At 50.1% G+C, this 20,953-nt stretch overlaps 2 protein-coding genes and 1 long non-coding RNA gene across 5 annotated transcripts in view; 2 read left to right on the top strand and 1 right to left on the bottom strand.

Moving 5' to 3' along the window:
* The first annotated feature begins 7 nt into the window (after window positions 1-7).
* Window positions 8-20,953, top strand: part of LOC102092436 (GDNF-inducible zinc finger protein 1) — a 46,027-nt gene continuing 25,081 nt past the window's right edge. The window contains exons 1-4 of one of the 3 annotated variants that reach the window (XM_065059433.1): window positions 9-223; window positions 868-1,021; window positions 1,309-1,393; window positions 2,195-2,316. In XM_065059433.1, the coding sequence (XP_064915505.1) occupies window positions 2,294-2,316 (23 nt within the window). In that variant the 5' untranslated portion in view covers window positions 9-223; window positions 868-1,021; window positions 1,309-1,393; window positions 2,195-2,293. Of the gene's footprint in view, window positions 224-867; window positions 1,022-1,308; window positions 1,394-2,194; window positions 2,317-20,953 lie in introns of all 3 variants that reach the window. The other 2 variants (XM_065059435.1, XM_065059434.1) reach the window with 2 other exon arrangements.
* CD93 (CD93 molecule) lies at window positions 5,550-9,464 on the bottom strand. Its single transcript, XM_065059439.1, has 2 exons — window positions 7,641-9,464; window positions 5,550-6,417 (listed from the first exon to the last, which is right to left on the bottom strand). Exons 1-2 carry the CDS (start codon window positions 9,314-9,316, stop codon window positions 6,399-6,401), a joined length of 1,695 nt encoding a protein of 564 aa, XP_064915511.1. The 5' UTR covers window positions 9,317-9,464; the 3' UTR covers window positions 5,550-6,398.
* Window positions 14,630-17,849, top strand: LOC135579182 (uncharacterized). Its single transcript, XR_010471822.1, has 2 exons — window positions 14,630-16,400; window positions 17,535-17,849. It is a non-coding gene; the product is annotated as an uncharacterized LOC135579182 (long non-coding RNA).

Below are 20,953 nucleotides of genomic sequence, written 5' to 3'. Positions count from 1 at the left end.
TGGTCGGCAATCCCGGCGGCGGGGCGGGGGGGGGCCCTCCGGGACCTGCCGTCCAGCCGCTCCCCCCGCCGCCCACCCGTTCTCCGTCTTCCCCCCTCCTTGTGCCGGCTCCTCCCCGCCGCGCCGGGGGCTGGTCCTGCCCGGGCCCCCCCAGCGGTGCCAGGTGGGGGGAGCAGCGCTGGAGGGTCCGGGGGTGCCCCCCAAGGCGGTGCCGGGCTGGAAGGTAAGCACGGGGAGCGGGGCGGTGAGAGCTGCCCCGGGGGGGCTTTGGGGGCTCCGGCGGCCGCGGGTTTAGGGGCTGAGCAGACTGGGGAAAAAGCTGTTTTCTTCTTGTGCGAATGGGGGGGAGGACTGGAAGGGGGGTGAAGGGCACCTGGGCGGGGGGGGGAATTCAGCCTGTCCGACCCCCCATGGGCTCCTCACCCCGCTTGGCAGGCTGCCCAGCTCAGGACAGCATCGGCTTTACCCCAATTCGCAGCACCCCAAAACCCATGGCACCCCAGAAGTTGATGAGACAGCAGTGGCAGCGGCCCCACAAGCTGTCCCCACGCGGGATGTCCCATCAGGGCCAGCGCAGTGGCCTGCAGCGGGTACCCGGGCTGCGGGGATGATGTCCCCGTTCTTCGGGCATCTCCAGCACCCTGTCCCATGGAGCTGGAGTAATGGCAGCTCCCAGTGCTCATCCGCGCTGTAAAAATAGACTCAGAGAATCTTTTTGGTTGGAAAAGACCCTCAAGATTATCGAGTCCAACCCTGGCGCTAACCCATGTCCCCGAGAACCTCATCCCCGCGCTGGAGGGAAGGCAGGGGCCAGGCTGCCAGCCCTTCCAGGCCAAAGACTTCACAGGCAAGAAACTGTGTTTTCAGAGAGAAAAGGAATTCTGAGATGATTCTTTTCTATAGCAGCGAGGGACTTGGGAGAGCCCAGCCCTGTGCTTCAAGGATGCAGCGTTAACAGCCACGAACATCTCTGTGTCCCTTATGATTTGCAGCCCAGCAAAGCGGCCCCTGAGGATTTGAGGTAAGACGGGACATGCCCCCCCCGCCCCCCCCCCCCCAAAAAAATTGGGATTTCCCCTGGGCTTTGCAAATCAGCCCCTGGTTATATGGATAAGCAGTGCTGGCGTGGCCTTGCTCTTGAGATGAGAGAAAATGTGTGGACTGTGCAGTGCACTATGGGGCAGCATCTCGGCTCCATCCCCATCCCCTGCCCAGCTTTGGGGGGACTCGCCCCCAGGCACCAGCTCCCCCTCCTCGCGGCGCCTCTGCCGCTGTTTTCCTGCCCTTCCCATGGTTTTATCTTTGCAGGAGCCGCCGCTGCCGTCAGAACATCGCCGAGAGCAACAGAAAAATGAAAAGCAAACATCCAGAGCTTCGCCACTCCAGGAAAAGGGTATTTGACCTTCTTTTTTCTCATTTTGATGGCGGTGTTTTTACCAGACTGCAATTAGCCCTCGGGATGCCCCGTGGAGAAGCAAATCCGTATTATCCCGCTTCACTCATTGCAAGGAGGATGCTTTATTAAAAATTTAGGGTTTATCTTGTCCTCTTCCAGCCCCTGTGTGGTTTGAGTAGCTCATGTGAGGCCATAGAGAAAAGGAAAGATGGAGGAAAGAGTGATAATCATCCTTAATAATAGGAGTAGTAGCTGAACAAGCTGCCTGATGGAAATGGGGGCAGAGGAGCTTGATTTTTTTATTCAACACCCCGCCCGTCTATGGGCTCTTTCCCACCCTCATCCGTCACCTCTCCAGGAAGAGGAATGGCACAGAAATGCCATTTTCTGCTGAGATTGCAGGGCAGGCTCATTTTCTCCACTAATTAAGCCCGGGGCCAGTCACTCCCTGGGTAAAACAATTCACCCAAGAGGAGCTCAGCTGCTCTTCATCGCCACAAAACGTGGACTTTCCTGGAAGGTTTGCTAGCGCTGACCTTTCCTTGCCTTAGGAAAACCTGTTTTTTCCCCAGTTTTCTTTAGTTTTTTAACTTCTGGTGGTCCTTTTTCCTGTTTTATAAGCAAAATGCTAAAATAATGGGTGAAGGTCAGGGCAAACAACAGAAAATGAAGACAGAATGTAAGAAAAAAACCCCACCAATGGATTTCTGTCCTCTTTAGAAAAAAAAATGATTATAAAAGCAGATAAAAATCCCATTCCCAAGGCTGCACGATGAGAAATATTTTGAAAATTTCCAGGAAAAACTCCCCAAACAATGATAGTTCAGCTCATCGCCCGATGTCCTCGCCCCGCCGACAGCACTTGCAGCCTTCGAATGCCAGTGGGAGGGCAAGATAATGAGGAATGAGATTAATCATGGGTTAGTAACTCTCTTATTTTTAATTCTGATGATTTTGTGCCTCGACGCATGACAGGCGTTGGCTGACTCAGACCCAGCAATGCCCTTCCTGCCCAATTCCTGCCTTTTTTCCTTTAAAAGCGCTGATTAATCGCGACGCTGGGTTATTGCAAGAGCTTCCCGGCGATAAGGGGAGCGAGACCTTGTGCTGCACTGGATCTGACGCATCCCGAATGTCACTGTCCCCCTCCGGCCACAGCAATGCCCAGGGCAGGCCTTTTGAATGGTGCTTTTCGACCTGTGGGCTTTGGGGGTGCGTGTGGTGGGTTTTCTTTGCTCCTTTGCTGGGGTTTGGGGAATGAGGTGCCTAGTGGCAGGATGCTGACAATTATACGCTATTTAATATGATGCGATATAATATAATGCAATATAATGTTATGCAATAGAATGAAACGCAATATAATTCATATATGTGATATCATAATACATTATGCTATGTATAATATAGTATATGCATCATGTCATCTATATAATCTATATAATAGTATAGTATAACATATATGTTATATATATATGTCTTATATATATGTTATATGTTATATATATATTGTAGGTTATATGTTATATATGTTATATATAACATATAACATATAATATAATATAATATATAATTAATATATAAGACATACTATTATAATATATGATAGTATATATTATATAGTTATTATATAATAATAATATCTTATCTAATAATTTTAATATATAATATTTAATAATATATAATACATTATATAATTATTATCTAATAATATAATATAATACAATATATATTAATATAATATATTAATTATAATATATAATAATTATATTACTAGATAATGATTATATAATATAATATAATAATACTATCATATTATATTACAATAGTATATATAACACATAATAATAATATATATATATAACACATAATAATAATAATATAATAGTATATCTTATATATTAATTATATATTATATTCTGTTTCATATAATATCATTTTGAAAACCTGAAAAGCAGACCATTTGGCAGCACTCATGGGCTTCCCCATCTATGTGTGACCTGCGTGCGATCCCGCCTGGAATCATTAAAACTGCACAGGGGTCCCTTTTCCCAGATTTGGGTGAATTTTTGCCATATTTGGGTGAATTTTCCCCAGATCTGGGTGATCTGCTTGGGGTTTTGTGGTACCCACTGCCTGCCCACGTGCTGTGTCCTGGGCAGGAATTTCCTTGCAGAATAGGTGAATTTCCCGGCTCCCAATTGAACTCAAGTTTATAAAGATATTTACGTATATATTTCTCAAGGCCAGGAAGTGCCAGAGAAATAAATACACCCAAAAATAAGATTTAATGGCTGGCCTGGCACCCAGGCCAGGTTGGGACCTGCAAGGGGGTGTCACTGCTCACTTCACAGGATGCTTAATTGGCTGCACATTAATGAAGAGTGCTATTTAGGGCGGTTTTGCCCGAAGGGAGGGTTGTTTGACAGGCTTTGGATTGGGCAGGGCTGGGGCAGTCACGCCAGCTGGGGCTTTTTTTTGTTAAAACTGGGAAAATGGGTTATCTCCACAGATGTGCTCTGTTCCAGCCTTTGGGCTTAGGACCTTGCTCCTGGGTATAGGGGCTTTGCCTTGAGTCTAGGACCTTGCTCCTGTGCTTAGGGACCTTGCTCCTGTGCTTAGGGACCTTGCTCCTGTGCTTAGGACCTTGCTTCTGGGTTTAGGACCTTGCTTCTGGGCTTAGGACCTTGCCTTTGGGCTTAGGACCTTGCTTCTGGGTTTAGGGACCTTGCCTTCAATCTGGGTGCAGCAAATACAGTTTGCGAGTCGCAGTACGTCCTGCGATCCTGGTGGTTTTTGTGTTTGTTTTTCCCTCTGGCTCATATTTTTATGTGAATTCTTGGACTGCAACCAGGGAAAAGCAGCCAGTGCCGCTTCCCACGGGGATTAAGGCCCCCAAGGTTGGGTGTTTGCAATATTTGGTGTGTAAAGGGTGTGACTTGTCCTGCCATCACCTCCACCAGGTGCCTTCACACCCTGTCCCCTCCCTGTGCCCCAGCCCCAGGCTGCATTAATTGGTATTTTAGAGGCTGGAGCGGCACCTGAGGCTGGATTTTCCTTTAGGGGATTGTCTCTCTGTCACAGGCTGGCTCTTGTCACCTTGTCACCGGCGCTGCTCAAATCTGCTGGGCCAGACGTGAGCTCTGCTTAGCAGCCTTGAAAGGGCTCGGGAAAACTGAGAAACATTTAAAAGACAATAAAATAATAAAAGGAGGAAGTGAACAGGCATTGAAAGCATTTGTTTTTGCAGACTCTGGAAGGAAGGACCGTGGTATTTTGTAGATAATGTTTTAATATCAGTCAGTACCTCTGCTCTAAATTCTTCTGGTGAGGCCGTTTCCTTGCAGCACCTTTCCCAGAAATGGGGAAAAATTATAACCCGGGGGGTGGCCGAATGGCCGCGTTGTGCTGCTTGGCTTTGGTTTATGGGGTTAAATGTGAGGCTCTTGCAGGGGAACTGCATCCATCCTGCCCCAACCTCAGCAGGGCAATATAAATAGGATTAGAGGTAGCAGCAGGCTGGGTTTTTTGGGGTTTTCTTGTTGTTAAACACTATTTAAGGGGAGTGTCCTTGACTGATAAAACACCACATGAATACCATGGGTGGTATGAGTGGGTTTTTTGTGTCATTGAGGGTTTTTCCCCCCACCTTTGTGACTTTTTCCCCTTTCAGGGGTGGCTTTTCTTCGGCAGTGCACGTCGTGGAGGCGCCTCCAGCAGCCCCGCAGTGTGAATTAATTGAGTGGCTTCTGTGCCTGGTTGCTGACCAGAGCCAGAAGAGGGTTGCTCTTGGGCTTAGGACCTTGCCTTTGAGCTTAGGACCTTGCTCCTGGGCTTAGGATCTTGCCTTTGGGCTTAGGACCTTGCTCCTGGGTTTAGAACCTTGCCTTTGGGCTCAGGGCTTTGCCTTTGGGCTTAGGACCTTGCCTTTGAGTTTAGGACCTTGCCTTAGGACCCAACCAAGACCATCCCAGTGTCCTGACCCCATGGAGCGAACGGCCCTTGCCGAGGACAGCAGTGCCCATGATTTCGCTACACGTGCGATGAGCATTGGTAGAGGATTTGTCAGCACTGCTGTAGAAAATGCAAGGGTTACAGGCACCAAATCTATAGGTTTTGGTATCGTATACGTGTATTAAAGACCATGAAAGATGCATTCTGTTTAGATTTTATTGGCATTCCATCAGAAAAGCAACACAGAGCGTTATTCGAGTCTTTTATCAAAGGCTGATGCAAAGCTGACGCGCCGTTTCCACAAAGGACGAAGAGTCTCTTAGTTCTGGACTGTGACAATACAGTGGGTAACTGGGGACAAACCAGTTGATCTGTACAAAGCGTTTGGGATGCGTCAGCTGGCCCGTCCTGCCCTGGTGACAGCAGGACAGCGACAGGTCTTGTGTACATATATATTATAGGGAGGGAAGGGGAAGCAGAGGTAGCTGCCAGGATGCTACATCAGGAAATATCCCACCAGAGAGAAGCCAGACTAAACCTAGGCTCGGATTAGTGTCTTCCCTAGGCTGGGCCCGCTGCCGTAGTCCATGAGTAGCACAGGACACACACCGGAATGCACACAGGTCGTGACAGAAATCAGGGTTATAGGTTTTAGTGAGGAATTTCTGGAGTAAATAACACCGCTCCGATTTGTACCAGCTGTGAGCCCACACTCCTCTTTTTGTAGTGGAATCAGTGCTATGTACAGCAATGAACTGATACCTTAGCCGAAAAACAAGGCAGAAACACTCCCGAGACTGTTAACATCTGGAAAATGCCTCAGTTTTTGCTAAAGCCACCCAAATAGCCCTTGCAACGTGAGGCACGTGGCTGCGGCTGCATTTTCCCCATAGAGAGGTGGGACAACGCGGGCATCGTTGGACGTATGTAGGTCGTCCCACTGATTTCGGGAGGATTATTCACTTCCTTAATCAATTCATGTATTCAAAAGGCTTTTCTGGCTTGTCTTAACACGGGCAGGGCATGAATTTTCTGCGGGCCTTCCAAGAATTCACCGCTTCTCCCAGCCGCTGTGCGGAGAAAAGGAAGCAGGGACAGAGCATTAAAAACATTGCTATCAGCTACGTTTTCCTGTGTTGTTGTGGTTCGGTTTGGTTTGGTTTTTTAAATTTTACAATGGAGAAATGAAGATGAAAACAGCAGCAGGAAAGGGTTTTCCTCTGCACAGAGGAGAACAGGATGCAGGTTGCTGTCTACAGCAAACTCCTTTGTCTTCAGTTCCCATTTTCTGTAGCAATTAAGCCTCAAAGTATACAATAAAACCAGGAGGAACTTCAGGAAACTTGTGCACCCTTCAAATCATACGCCTGTTCTTCTCTAGCACCTTTTTGCCTTGTGGGGCGTGGGTAAATAATGGAGCTTGTGCTGCTTGATGGGACACAGGAACTGCCCCTCTGATTTTTGGGGATAAATCATGATGAAACAGCTCGATGAAGCTTCGTCGTCAGGAGTGGCTGAGGATAAACAGCTTTCTGAAGTTATGTACCTGGGAAACGACTGTGCCCTGAGAAAGCGTTTGTTTTGAAGGGGATTTACAGGTCTTATACATCATAATTAGCAAATATACAGCACCCAGCGTATTCTTTACAGGGGGAGGAACGGAAAATGCCAGCAGCTGGAAAAAAGTACAATCCAACAGGGAAAACCTGGTCTCTCATCTGGCTGCACGTGAAAGACCAGCATTGTTTTCTGTACTCTGCAAATGCTTTTAAGCTGAAAACGGTTAGGCAGTTCTTTCAAACACAGGCGGTGGGGACAGGGCAGGGACGCTGCTGCTTTTGCATGTCGGCATTTCAGATACAGACTCGATGGGAAATGAAATTAACTGTCGTCCTTTAGGAAGACAAATCCATACTGATAACTTGCTGCTGTTAAGCACAGGGTGGTTCTTCAGGGTTGAGGAGCAGCCCTGCAGGCGACTTTAACCCGTCCTGTCCCAACCTCGCAGCACCTTCCCCGTTAACCCTTCCCTCGCAGGAACAGCACCTGGTTTATAAACCACACGACTGATCCGGGCTGCCTTTTTATGGGGAGATCAGTTCCCTGGGCTGCCTTTTTAGGGGGAGATCATCTCCCACTTTGCAAAGAGCCCCAGGGCAGGTTCTTGGACATGCAAAACCGCCTTGAACAGACAGCGTCACCCCCCATCCCTTTTATTTCTCCTTTTCAGTTTGCAGAGACGCTCGGTGCCGCTCGCAGCTCTGCGTCCCCCCGGCTGCCCCGGCGCCGTTACCTGCGCTCGCCGCTGGCCCGACGGCTCTCGGGCTGCTCGGGCACCCAGCAGTAGTTGTCCGCCGCGTTTTTGGCCGGCTGCTTCTCCCTCTTGGCCGCCCTCCTCCTGCAGGCCAGCAGGGCCAGGGCGAAGGCCAGCAGCAGCAGGATGGCGACCAGGCTGCCCAGGATGTAGTAGAGAAGCAGCCGGGGGCCGTCAGCGCTGTGCTCGGGGCCAGGAGCCGAACCAGCTGCTGTGGGGGCTGGCGGTGTCACCCCTGTGGGGATGCGCATGGTTGGGGGGATGCCTGTGGTCCGTGGGGTGCCCGTGGTGCGGAGGATGCTCGTGGTGCGGGGGGTGCCCGTGGTGCGCAGGGTGCCGTTGGGGGACCCCGCAGGCTGCGCTGTGGTGGGTGCGGGGTGGCAGCCACGTCCGTCATCCTGCGGGACGGAGCCGGGCGGGCAGAGGCACTCGAAGCTGCCGGGCAGGTTGCGGCAGGGCCCGGGGCAGGGGTCCCGCAGGCACTCGTCCACGTCCACGCAGGCATCACCGCCGGGCTGGCGCTGGTAGCCGGGCCGGCAGGCACAGTGGAAGGATCCGGGGACGTTGAGGCAGAGCTGGTGGCAGACGCCGGGCTGGGCGCACTCGTCCTCGTCGTGGCAGTGGCGGCCACTTGGTCCCGCGGGCCGGTAGCCGGGCTGGCAGAGGCAGACGAAGCTGCCGGCTGTGTTTTGGCACTCGTGCTGGCAGGGCTCGGCCAGGCACTCGTCCACGTCCACGCAGTGCCGGCCATCGGGTGCCAGGGTGTAGCCATCCTCGCAGCCGCACTCAAAGCCGCCGGGGTGCGCCCGGCACGTCCCCTGGCAGGGGTTGGGGTGACAGGCGTCCTCGGGCAGGCAGGAGGCCATGTCGGGTGCCAGGACGAAGCCGGGGTGGCAGGCGCAGCGCGGGGGCTGCCCCGGCTCCTCCAGGCAGCGGTGCTGGCAGCCACCATTGCGCTGGGCGCAGCCCAAGGGACAGAGGGGCCCGGGGGGGTCCCAGGCGAAGCCGCCCCCCTCCAGCGACCCCTTGCAGAGGGTGAAAGCCGGACCTGCGCCCCCCTCGCATTCAGCCTCAGCCAGTGTGCCAAAGGGGGCCGCGTCCAGCCGGGGGCTGCGCACCCTGAAGGGGGTGGTGTAGGTGATGCGGCCGGGGCCAGCCAGCCGCAGGGGCCCGCACATCCCACGGAAGCTGAACTTGCAGAGGAAGGCGGGCAGCGCCGCGCGGCATGGCCGGTCGGCCCAGCCAGTGGAGAGGCCGTGGGGCTGCAGCCCGACGCAGCGGGCGCTGAGGCAGGTGACGGCCGGCTCAGCCAGCCACGCCGAATAGTTCCCCGGCTCCCTGCCGGCCACCCAGGAGAAGCCCCGCAGCGGCTCCTGCGGCTGCATGCAGTGGCCCCGCGGCAGCGACAGACCGATCCAGGCTGCGCCCCTCCAGCCGATGGCCGCCAGCAGCTCCCACAGCCGCTGCGCCTCGGCAGGGCCACCCACCGTGGCCAGGTTGCCCCCGTCGTCCTGGCACCGCTTCTGCGCCGCGTTCCAGCCCAGCTCGGCGCGGTGCAGCGTGTAGCAGGCGGTGTCGGCGCAGAGCACCGCGGCGTCCTCCCCGGCACAGCCCAGCGCCAGCAGCAGCAGCAACAGCAGCCGGGTGACAGCCATCCCGACGGCTGCACGGATGGACAGACGGACAGGCTCGTCAGCCGCCGGCTTGCATCCCCTGGTCCCGCCGAGCTGGCCCGACGCGCATCCTGTGCTCCTGGGTCTCCTATTTATCACCGGAGGCTACGGCTTCCTGTAGCGTGGCCTGGCCGCTTGTTGGTGGCGGTCCCCTCGCTGTCCCCCCCTTCCCCCTCGCTCCCATCCCAAAGCTTCGGCTGCGCTTGGGCTGGTGACGCTTTTCTGCAGGAGAAACTACCCGTGTTCCTGCTTTTTTATGTGTTTTTTTGCCAAGGGCTTGAGCCACTCGCTCAGCCAGCAGCTGATTTTTCTAATGCCTAATAGGGCCTGATAGCTTTCAAGCACATTATTGCTAAAAAAAAATGAAGAAAAACAACACAAAAATAAAAAGCCGTAGGACCCCTCGCTATCGGCCTCGAGAAGAACCCGAATTACTTGGCTCGGTGTCCCACGCGCACGCGACGTTTTCCAGCGCATTCTTTTCCCCTTCTTCGTGCGCTTTAAATAGACGGACGAGCTCCAAAATAGGAGCTGGGTCGTGGGAAGGGCCGGGCTGCCGGGACGGAGCCGAGAAGCGGTCCCCGATGCCGTCCCGAGCAGTGATGCTGCCCCAGCACCACGCGGGATGCTGTGATGCTGTGATGCTCCTTGTTAATAAGTCGCTAATCACTTGACCCTGATCCGGTGCAGCGCGGGGAATCAGCCGCGCTTGGCTGGTGTCGGTGGCTGCGCAGAAGGTCATCAGGGAAAGGGCAAAGGCATCAATGTAGCACGCCATAACGTTTAAACAAACATTCACATCACAAAAAGCCCCTAAAAGGCCTCGGAGCGACTTCTCCGCAACCATATGTTAGGATCCAAAAGCATTGTAGCGGTGTGATCGAAATGTAAATGTTTTAAAATATTTAAATTAAACATTTACTGTTGAAGGGTTTGCTGCGGTTAACCTTCTTTTTCCCAGGCCAGGAGATGCCAAGTGGGTGCGCTCACCCTTTGCACATACGCAAACCAGCATTTTGCACATCTGAGCATCCCCGGGCATGTCCCATCATTTCTTATTTTCCTGCAAAACCATCCTTATCCCATGGATTCCTGCCCGCAGAGAGGTCAGCATGGTGATGATATTATAGAGGGTGAAGGTGGACAGAATGCCCCTTGACTTATCTTTCCACACTTAGCAGGCACCCGTTGTAACCGTGAATTCCGTGTTTGTTCCAAGAATGCTCCTATTTGTCGATTTATCTGCTTTTTGTGTGCTGGGTTAGCTCCGTGATGCTGTAGTAAGCTACAACAACCCAACCGAGGAACCAAAACAAGAAAACCCCTTGTTCACTTCCCACCTTCATACCCTAAATAGGAAAGTCTCCCAAAACCCCAAAGATTAGAGATATCCATTGTTTTTCCATCCCTTGTGACATCCAGTGTGCCTGGGAGAAGCATCATTTGGGTGACATGGAGAGTCTCTCCTACCTAAGCTGAAAATAGGATGTGGGGGTCCACAGTAATGCTCCAAAACTAAAGAGTTTTGGGTCAGTGGCTGCTTTGGGAGGAAAAAAATACTTCGATGCCATCTCCAACTGGTTTTATTCAGAATTTCCTACTGGAAGAAATGGGGGGGATTTGCTTTTGACTCGTACAAAATAAAAGAGCTCAACACAAAAGCATTTCCTTTCTGCTTTTACAACACCACCGCTGGCGTTTGCTCTTGCCAGCTGAGATGCTCAGACAAGCTCAACCCACAGTTTATTTCAGCAGCCAAAATGGGCATTTTTTTTGTCCAGTCGAGTCCCAGGGACAAAAATTGGCCAGTTCTGAGTGCAGCTCCTCTGGACTTCTCCAAGCTGGGGCTATGGCCAAAACCACTTCAAAATGCAACTAGAAATGATTTGAAGAGGTCATTCCAGCAGAGTAGTCGGTGACATGCTGATGGTATATTTTGTTAGGATGTGTTTGAGGTGTAATTGGGGAGATAATGTGGAAGTTTGGGCTCCTGTCCTAGGGAAGAAAACTTCTTTTTTGAGGCTGCGGTGTCAAACCCTTTCCATTGATTTGCGAACATACAGCTAATCGCTTTTTCCAGTGGATTTTGATTTTTTTAAATGGAAGTTTAATGTTCCTGCTCGAGCTGTTCATGGGCTGGTTACAATTTCATGGAAAACCTCCCTCCACACACACTTTATAGAGGGATCTTCATCTGCAAAGCTTGTGCTAATACTTCTACCCACAGCTTTGGCAAGAGAGTAGTTTTTGGTAACTTAAAAACACATCGTGCTTCTATTGTTTTTTATTAAATGCCCCATGCTTTTTAAATGTTCTTCTCAGCTGGGCTGATGTTCCCATTTGATAATCGATTGGTCCCGGTTCTTAAGTTAAAAGGGGTTTTGTTTCCCAGTCCCCTCAGCTGAACGAGTCTGTAAACCCCCTATTTTGGGTAATAATCAAAGTCAAATGGTGTTCTGGAGGCCAGAAGTTGTGCAGAATGGCACGCCAAGCTTACAAAAAGTACGAAATTAGATTAAAAAGAAAGGATCTAAGCCCAGCTTTGCTGAAGGAACTGGTTAAAAACAACCAACGTTTCTCCAAGGCCAAAGAAGGAAACGCGAACCGTCTGCGGTTGTTTGTGCAAACCCCCCCGGCCGGGACAAGGGACAATGGGGCCGGCGGGGGGGACACCTGCGCCAGCAGCAGAAGAATGGGAGGAACTGGGCTCTTCCTTTGGGGACGTCCCCAAGGCCACCCAGCACAGCTCTGAGGATGGGGTAACGGGGTTCTTTTGCATGTGAAGTTTAGGAGAATTGGGGCGATACGGAGCGGGCTTGGCTCCTGCTGATGCTGAACGCTGCGTGCTCACTCTAATTTTGATGATTTACAGCAACGCCGCATTGGGTATTAAGATTTTTCTCATCTGCTTTTAAAGCAAGAAAATCTTCCTACTATCAGAGTGGATCGGGTCATTTTCCAGCTGTATCTTTTCGAAGGCCGATGCCCCGTGGCCGGTGCAGGAGTCCCTTGCTAAGAAGCAGGAATTAGCTGGGCTGGAACGGAAACAAAATCCAAAGGACCGGGAACAGGATGTCGCTATATTTAGTTTCTAGCTATCGTTGTTGTTATATTCATGGCAACAGTAGGTGCATTTGCTTGCCCGCCTTGCCATCAGGTAAAGAAAAACACTGATTTTTAGGGGTCTGCATGATGGGATGTTGTTACCTTGCTTGTCCAGCAACTTAAAGCAGCTATTGCTGACATATATATATATTACTAAATTACGGACACGAACGCATGTGCGCACTTCATACGCAGATTTATAAACCTGATTCTGCATATTTTTATTGACAGGTGTATCAGAACTCCCCCTGGGCTGCAGCGGGTTCTCCTGAGGCCAGTTGGGGGATATCACGCTCTGTAAACCCCTCCTGGATTTTCAGAGGCAAGAAGAAAACCCACTCCCCGTGAATAGATGCAACAAAGCAAATGAAAAACCTGTTTAAAATGACATTTCCTTTGAGAGATTTCATCAACAAACAAACAAACAAACAAAGCATTACTGATTGGAAATAAAACCCACGAGAGGACAAGATGGGCGGGAGAGGCATCCAAACTCATCAGCCGCCCCCTTTCCTCTCGGTTTTATTGCCTGCATTTATTTCCCTGGATATACGTTTCCCCTGTAAATCGTGGGTCTGCCTTTACTGGCGACTGGGGAAACGGCTCCGAAATGTTCTTATTGATGAAGTTTGTTCCCCAGTTAAGCGGGTGGTTGAAAGGGCAGATGGTATATATATATATATATATATGCATATATATTTATATACCAGGCATTAAGATGCTATTCCTACAACAATCTTTTCAACAACTAATGTTTTCTGCGTTCCAGCAGACGTAGCTCCCCAGGAACATGGGAAACAAGATTAGAGTGACAAATGCAGGATAAAACCCAACAGGGGCAGGTCCAAGAGTGTTACCGATGTGACGCTGAACCAGCACCGGAATGGGAAGGTCTGCGGTGTCAGTTATATTTCCTCCACGCACACTGCTGGTTTTGAGGTGTCTGTACTCTGTTACCTGCCTGGATTTCTATAAGTGTGGATGTGTTCCTATACCATAAGCAATAATTTACAATAAAATTGTGTGCTTTTCCATTTTTATTGTGAATTACCTTCTACCTTGCCTCGGCAGCCTTGCAGGCTTTTGCGTCTGTTGTCCAGGATTCCCTGAGCTGTAGCTCAACATTTACTCTATATTTAAAGACAGAATATTTAAAGACAGAACTGAGATGTCAGGGATGTGGTTCCCATCTCACCTTCAGCCACTCGTGACACCTGGGACTGTGTCACCCCTGGACAGAGGGGACACCATTAGGACAGGTCGATGCAATTAGTCTCTCTGGGTGGACACCTTCTGCTTCTCCTCCTAAAGGCTCCTGCTTGTTGATCTTCCAATTAAATTTAGCAGGGAGGAGGCAACTAAAAGCCGTGCGGCGGGGTCGGTATCACAGGCCGCAGCGCAACGGAGCCGCGTTATCTCCGTCTCCCCCAGCTCTGCTCTCCACAGATAAAAGATTCGCTTTTAATTCCCGTTTAGCAAGCGGAACTATCGCAACCCACGATCTGCATCTCCCCCTCGCCCCAGCGATCGCTGTTTGTTTTCTACAGCACGACTCCCCTGGGGGATGGAGAATGATTGCGGTTATTGAGCATCCTCCTCCTCTCATGCTCAGCATCCTTTGCTGCATCGTTAGCGTTCGGCATGGGCCCTGCTCTAACGAGACGAGGGGTTTTGCAGGGTTCAACTGAGGAAGACCCATTTTTGGTTTGCTATGGGTGCCTTCCCCCCACAGCTACAAGAGGAAGCTGGTGGTGGTGGTGGCATCTCTGAAAGGCTGGTGGCATCATCTCTGAGCTGGGCATCACCAGGGAAGGCTTTGAGTGGCTCCTTTTGGGCAAAACTCACTGCAGACCCCAAGGAATTGTCCACAGCTTCAGGTATCGGTGCTGCCACAACACAAGGACAGCGGGGAGCAGCTCCTGGAGCCAACATCTCCTTGGGCTTTCCTGGGTTACTGCACCCAGGTGGAGCCCCTTCCACAGGTGATGGGACATGCAGCTCCCTGGGCTTGATGTGCATCAGGTTCCTCACCAACTATTTCACCCACCTGCTCTCCTAACACTCCTTTTCTGAGAGCCTGGGCTGTGAGGACCTTCTCCATGCTCTGTGCCAAATATTGCTCCAAATTCAGCGTGTGTTGGTCCTGAGTCTCCACAAGACCATCTGCAGCCTTTGCCACAACAGGTAGGGAACAAAATGGGTGAACTGCACCTTGATAAATCATTTGGTGAAGCTCCTTGGAGGTGTTTTTGTCTTAGCTCTGCTGGCTGGTAATTCCCAAGAAGCTGCTTTGGTGGGACTGAGCTGTAGGGTGTCCTGCACCGCTGTGGTGCTGGAGCTTGGTGAGATGCCAGGCTCTTAGTCTTGGTTCTGGGACCAGTTGCTGGCTTAAGGTGAGGAGCAAGGCTCAGGTGAGTGGGTTTGTCTTGGGACAGCTGGGACCAGCGCACCAAGGAGACGGGAGCTGGAGCGACCTGGTGGCTTTGCCTTTGGTGAGGGTGATGGGTCTCATTGGGGGACACAGGACAAAATGTTGCCTGTTGATGCTTCAATGCTTTGGCATTGGCATTTTGGGTTTTCTTCTTGGAGAACGTGCCGTTTGGGGAAACGGGGCCCCAACCGTGTGTTTTTAAGGGCTCCCAGCTGTACAGCAAAATCCAATGTCATGTTTGCGTCGCGCTTCGAGGTATTTACGTGACATGTTGGCAAAACATGGATCAAAATGTTCGTGCTATGTTTGGCTTTTATTTAAGTGCAAAAAGATGTGATGGTTCCCAGGAGCAGCAAGAACGGTCTGCGGAAAGGACAGCAGGGTAAACGAGAGCGTGGAACTCAATGGTGGCTCCTGGCTGCGTGATTTAGCTTCTGATAGCACCAGGAACCTGGGTGCTTTTCTACTGCAGCAAATGACAAAGTTATCTCCCTAAAGGATAAAAAATATTCTAAAAAATTAGAATAAATCTCCACTAACTAAACCCTTTAGCAGAAGTAAAATAATCTGGGTAAAACTGGAATAACCTGGCAGTAATATGAAGGCTTCCAGTATCTACATGGCAACATGATGCTTAACTTATGTGTCTTTTTTTTTCCCCTTAATATGCTGGTTTTGTTTAATTGTGGGGAAACAAGCACAGATGTGAACCCCCCCAGTCTGAGTACACAGAGCTTGTTGTGCCCTTTAATGGTCTGAAAACCTTGTTGTTTGTTAATTAAATACAACTGGCCCAACAGATGTGATTGAACGAGCAGAGGGGCTGCTGCTTAGTGACTTGGGGGCATAGAGCTTGTATGGAAAGAGGTTTATCATTGGGCCCTTTTACTCCATATTAGCAAGATCCTTGTTGAATCCCAGTCTAATTGTCCTGCAGGGTGATGATTTTGATGGAGCGAGTGAGTGTCCACCTGGCTGGAAGGAAATGGGGAGTGACAAGAGGACAGAGCAAATATCCCCTCGCTTCTGGGCATCAGCACAGCATCTATTTCTCTTTATTCCTTTTTTTTTTTTAAAGAGAAGGCAGGGACATTTGCTACTTGCATGGCAGTCTTGATTTATGATACGTTGTTATATATTTTTTAATAGCTATTTTTTTATTGTTACAATTATTTTTCAATCCTGGCAGTGTACAGTTTAAGGACCCTCCCTGCAGCTTTTTCAGCCTTTGCAGTTTCGTGCTATTCTCAATGTTTCTCCAAACTGAAGCAACTCCCAGGCTAATGCTGGGGGGGTGGATTTTTGGGTGGGTTTTCCACCTTCCTGACAGCAGATGGGATCAGGATGCTGAGCTTAAGGTGTCCCACTGGCTTTTGGGGGTTATCCCCCACATAATTCCCCATTCCCAGGCTGGCCTCATGGTTTGCAGCTCTCCTGGGTCAGTGTGAGCTTTGATCCCCTCCTGTTTTTCAGCATCGAGAGCCAAAAACATATTCTCCACCTCTTTCTGAGCAGCTTCCAGCGGCGCAGGTACTCGATGTTCTGAACAACCTCCTTATGGAATCCCGTGGTTTCATATCTCTCACAGATAAAGCCCAACCTGCCCTTATCTCGTGCGTGGACCTTCCCTTGGGTCCTGCTCCTCCGCACCCAAACTGCTCCAAGCATCCTCCAGCCAGGTCTGGTTTGGGCATGAGGGGCTTGGACCAGAATCTTTGGAAGTCCCTCCCAACCCAAACTGGTCTGCGAGTCCCAAAGGTCTGTAGAGCATCTATTTTAGCCGCAGCCCTGGGTGCTGTGATGGTGGCTCCATGCTGGTGGCACTGGTGGATGGTCCGTGTTGTCCATGGGTTCTCTGGTGGGTTCTCACCATCCTGACTGCTTTTTGGGCTGAAATCCTCGCAAAGTGGGGTGCTCGGGGACAGGATACCCCCCTCAAAATGCATCTGCTTGTGTGATGTGTGCTCACCTGTGCTGCCGTCCACCCTCTCCCATGGGACGTCTCCAGGTCACAGACGTCCCACATCAACCTATTTTTTCTGCCCAGCTCCCCTTGTGTGTTTACACCCAGATATTTCAAACATCAGCTCTTTCTTCCTCTCCGTTTCACTGCAGCCGCTGATAATCCCTGCCTGGCTAATAAATCACATTGTGCCACAACGATAACAATAGCTTATTGAAAAAAGTAAACAGTGAAGAGTTCCCTGTTCACCACAAGGAAACACATTACGGGATGTTCTGCCTCTTGGTGCTGTAACCTGTTGCTAGGGTGCTTTTTTTCAAGTTATATTTTATTTTTCCTCATGTCCGAAAGCACGGTGTCAAAACTGTTTGTATGGGGGTGGTTGGGTATGGATGGGGCGCAGAAGATGCGGTGTTGTAATAACTTCTCACCACGTCTTCCAGGCAGGTGGAGCAGCTGGAAGAAAACAGAGATAAATTAGATGCTGTCCATTAATGCCTGTGTGGGGAGGGATCTCTCCTCCCGCTGCTCTGCTGGTATAATAAATTGCACAATAAATACTTCTGGGGGAGTTATGTTGTGGTAGAGGGGGAAGGTGAAGAAAAGGACAGACTTAAATAAATACATATTTTATTTTAAACGCACAAAAAAATAGGCAGCAAAAAAAGAAAACCACCTCCTTGTAATTCTTTTAATTTCAGAGGGAGATTTGGGGCTGTTTCTGTTGGAATCCCACCAGGACACCTGGCTCTCGCACACACCCTCTGGCGCAAAGCTCCAGCCTGGGATTTGTCCGGCCAAAGGGTCCAGCCCATCCTGTTAAGCCGGGCCTGGGAGGTTGAGCTCGGAGCGATTGGGCAGTGATTTCCCTGCCCATGACCTGCAGGCGGAAGCATTTTTTGCAGTGGAGTAAGAGCCTGTACGGAGCACAGCTGCTGAAAAAGTAATGTATTTTGGCCAGGGGAATTGCGATTCCCAAGCAGAGATTGCCAAAATAAAGGAAAATTGGGCCGTTTCATCTGCTCCTGTGATTATTTGCCCTGAAATACAAACCCATTGTAGATAATTGCTCATTGCAAAAGTACAGGGAAGTTTTGCATGTGTTTTTTTTTCCCCAAAGTTGTGTGTTCTTAATGGGGAGAGAGCTGCAAGGGCAAAACGGCGAGAAAACATTTTTAGCATCCTCTAAAGCTTGTTTATTTGGCGTAGCTTGAGGTTCTCCCCTCTCAATAATAAACACTGGAGGGGCTTTCCATTCTCATTCTGTTTGGTGGCTTTTTCTTCTTTTCCGCAGTGTAAATGAATACAGGTTATTAAATACCCATAGCGAGGACTGTGATGTGCTGATATGGACACTGGACGTTCAGACGCTGCAGCAGCTCTCATGCAACACTCATATTTTAAGAAACAAAAGAACAAAAATAAATAATAATAAAAAACGTTAAAGCCACAAAGCACCCAAAGCAGAAGTGAGATAAGTGTGCCCCGTGGTTCCTGCAGCGGCACCAGGTCGTGGTGCTTGATAATAGTGATGATTCAACGCGTTATATGGCGTTTTAAGCCACGAGGCAAAGCTTTGCTTAGAAAACATTGAGGTTCCTGTGTTTCCTTTGGTTTCCTCGGAGCCAGGCGTGGGGAGAAATGGTTTCTCTCCTTGGAATGGTGAAACTTGAGCAGAACCGCAGGCTCAGAGCTGTAAACAGCCGCTCCTTTCAAAGCCACTATTCCCTGGGATGTTGAGGAAAATATTGCACAAGGGAAATATTGTACGGGTGCGGGAGGAGAAGAGAAAAGCCGGGATGTCCCCAAGGTGGAACAAGGACTTACTGTCCCCCCACAGCTTCTCTGCACAGGTGCCCTGAGTCACTGCAGCCCCAGAAGTGCCATAAATAGGAATAACTGATGTTTTTGGGGAGCTGCAGCGGGGACGTGCAGCAGCATCTTCTGCCCAAAACCACAGAAGGTCAAGCACTATCTTAATCACTCATTATTACTAGACTATAATGATGTATTTAATTGCAAACGGCTTTTTCCAGCGTAGGTTTGACACCTCTCAAGACAAGCCCAGCGGGAAGGTGGACGTGGGCAGGTGAGCGAGTCACTGCCGGTCCAAATATCAAATTAAGGCAGAAAGAAACTATTGCACCATTTCGGCTGATGTGTGAGGACTTGTTTCCCTCTCTGGCTTGTAAAGTTGGTTAATTTTTTTCCCATGGAAAAGGGTTTGTCCTTATTACGTGGGAAGGTCAAACCGTGGGAAACATCTTTGACCTCAAGGTTAGGTCCAGGGTTGACTTTTTGGGGGTGCTCTTGTTGACTTTTTGAGAGCTCCCATTGACTTTTTTGGGGTTCTCGTTGACTTTTGAGGGGGTCTTGTTGACTTTTTGGGGGCTCTCGTTGACTTTTTAAGAGCTCCCATTGATTTTCTTGGGGCTCTCGTTGACTTTTTGAGGGTTTTGTCGATGTTTAAGGCGCTCACGCACATGCACAAACGAAGGTGTCTCCCAAGTGGGTGGCTTCCTTTTTGGAGCGGAGCCACAGGAGTGGTGGTCTTTCTTTTATTAAATATTAATTTCCTCCCTTTCTAGACTGTTTACTCGTCGCGCACAATTTCCTGCCCGCTTTCCCTCGCCCTCCTCTTATAGTTTCTGCATTTGTGGGTTTATTTCGTATTGTTTCTTTCCCCAAAACTTCCTGGCCGAGTTTTGCAGCCCCAAGCACGAAAGCACGCGGATGGGGACAAATGCAGGCGGCGCAAACTGGGTATCTGCACGGGGCATTGGCTTTGCCTTTGCAACTTAAACCCTGACTTCTTGCTGCTGAGCTCAGCCTAATTTTTGCGTAATTCCACGCCCCGCGGGGCTGGGAGGGCCCCGTGTGACTCACCCCCATCTCCAACACACCCAGCTGCCTTGCTGCTTAGTTTTCTATGTCATTTCTATTCTTTTTTCACTGGCTTGGCCCCATTGAATTGCTTTTCCTCTCCCTGATGCGCTGGCTCACGTGAAGGAGATGGGTTTGGAGGCGGAGGAAGCCGCCCGAAGGAAATGTGAAGGAAAAGGCAGGGTTGGAAACACTTGGGGGGCGCCTGGGTGTTGTCCTGTGTGGGCAGCAATAGCTGGAAGGAACAGGGAGGGTGGGGGACCAGAGGTTCCCCCAGACCCTCCCCAAGGCACAGGAGCATCGCCAGGGCTCAGTGGGATGCGTTTGCATCTTCCTCCGTCCTCTGTGGGGTTAAAAATTAACAAAATAGAGCCCAAATGATGGGGGATGTGATGCTCAGAATGAAGATGAGCTTACAGATTAAATGTGTGGCTCATGGTTGTTGTTTTATATAATTTTTTTAGAAGTTTGGCAGAGATGTATCTCGCAGCACATGCGAATGTTGAGGTCATTGCCCCGGGGACCCCGAGCTGAGCAACGTGTGGATGCTCTCACTGAGAAATTTGTGTCTTTCGAGGCTATTTCTTTAGTTATACAGGCAAACCCTCATTTTTGGAAGAGGAGGATGAGGAGGGGCAGGTGCCTCATTCTCCCCAGGAATGAGGGTGCAGTGAGAGCAACACCAAGAGAAAGAAGAAATGAACGTTAAAAAGCCCGTTTTCCTTTCTGCTAGTGAAGTTTGTCACTCCAAGACAAAAGAAATTAGATGTTTATAGCTGAAAGAAAGATTATCCCGACCCGCTTCCTCACCGTGAGTGTGGATGCTGGCTCTCAGCATCACTTCCACGCTGGGGTTTAATTCCAGTTTCTTTCCTTTCTTTCCCCTTATTTTGGCCTTTTTGGGACCTTGTATTTTAGAGACCGTGTCCCCGCATTTCGGTCAAGCGTCACGTTTTGTCTCTTTGCAATAAGCGGCTCCAGGTTTTTGCAGGAATTCGGGATGTGGGGAGTGGGAAGCGTTGGTGCAGCTTTATTGCCAACATCATCCAAGCCACCCAAATCCAGTATAAACAAGCCCGTTATCTTCAGCCGACATTATTATAATATAACCATCATCCAAGCCACCCAAATCCAGTATAAACAAGCCCGTTATCTTCAGCCGACATTATTATAATATAACCTCATAATATAATCGTATATAAACAGAGAGACGAGGGGAAGCCAAAGATAAGCCCTG

This window comes from Columba livia, chromosome 3 (genome assembly GCF_036013475.1).
Source record: "Columba livia isolate bColLiv1 breed racing homer chromosome 3, bColLiv1.pat.W.v2, whole genome shotgun sequence".
NCBI lineage: Eukaryota > Metazoa > Chordata > Aves > Columbiformes > Columbidae > Columba > Columba livia.
This window is presented reverse-complemented; position numbering and strand designations above follow the sequence as displayed.

Coding starts and splice junctions, on each gene's coding strand:
- CD93 (XM_065059439.1), bottom strand. CDS start 9,316: ATGGCTGTCACCCGGCTGCTGTTGCTGCTGCTGCTGGCGCTGGGCTGT.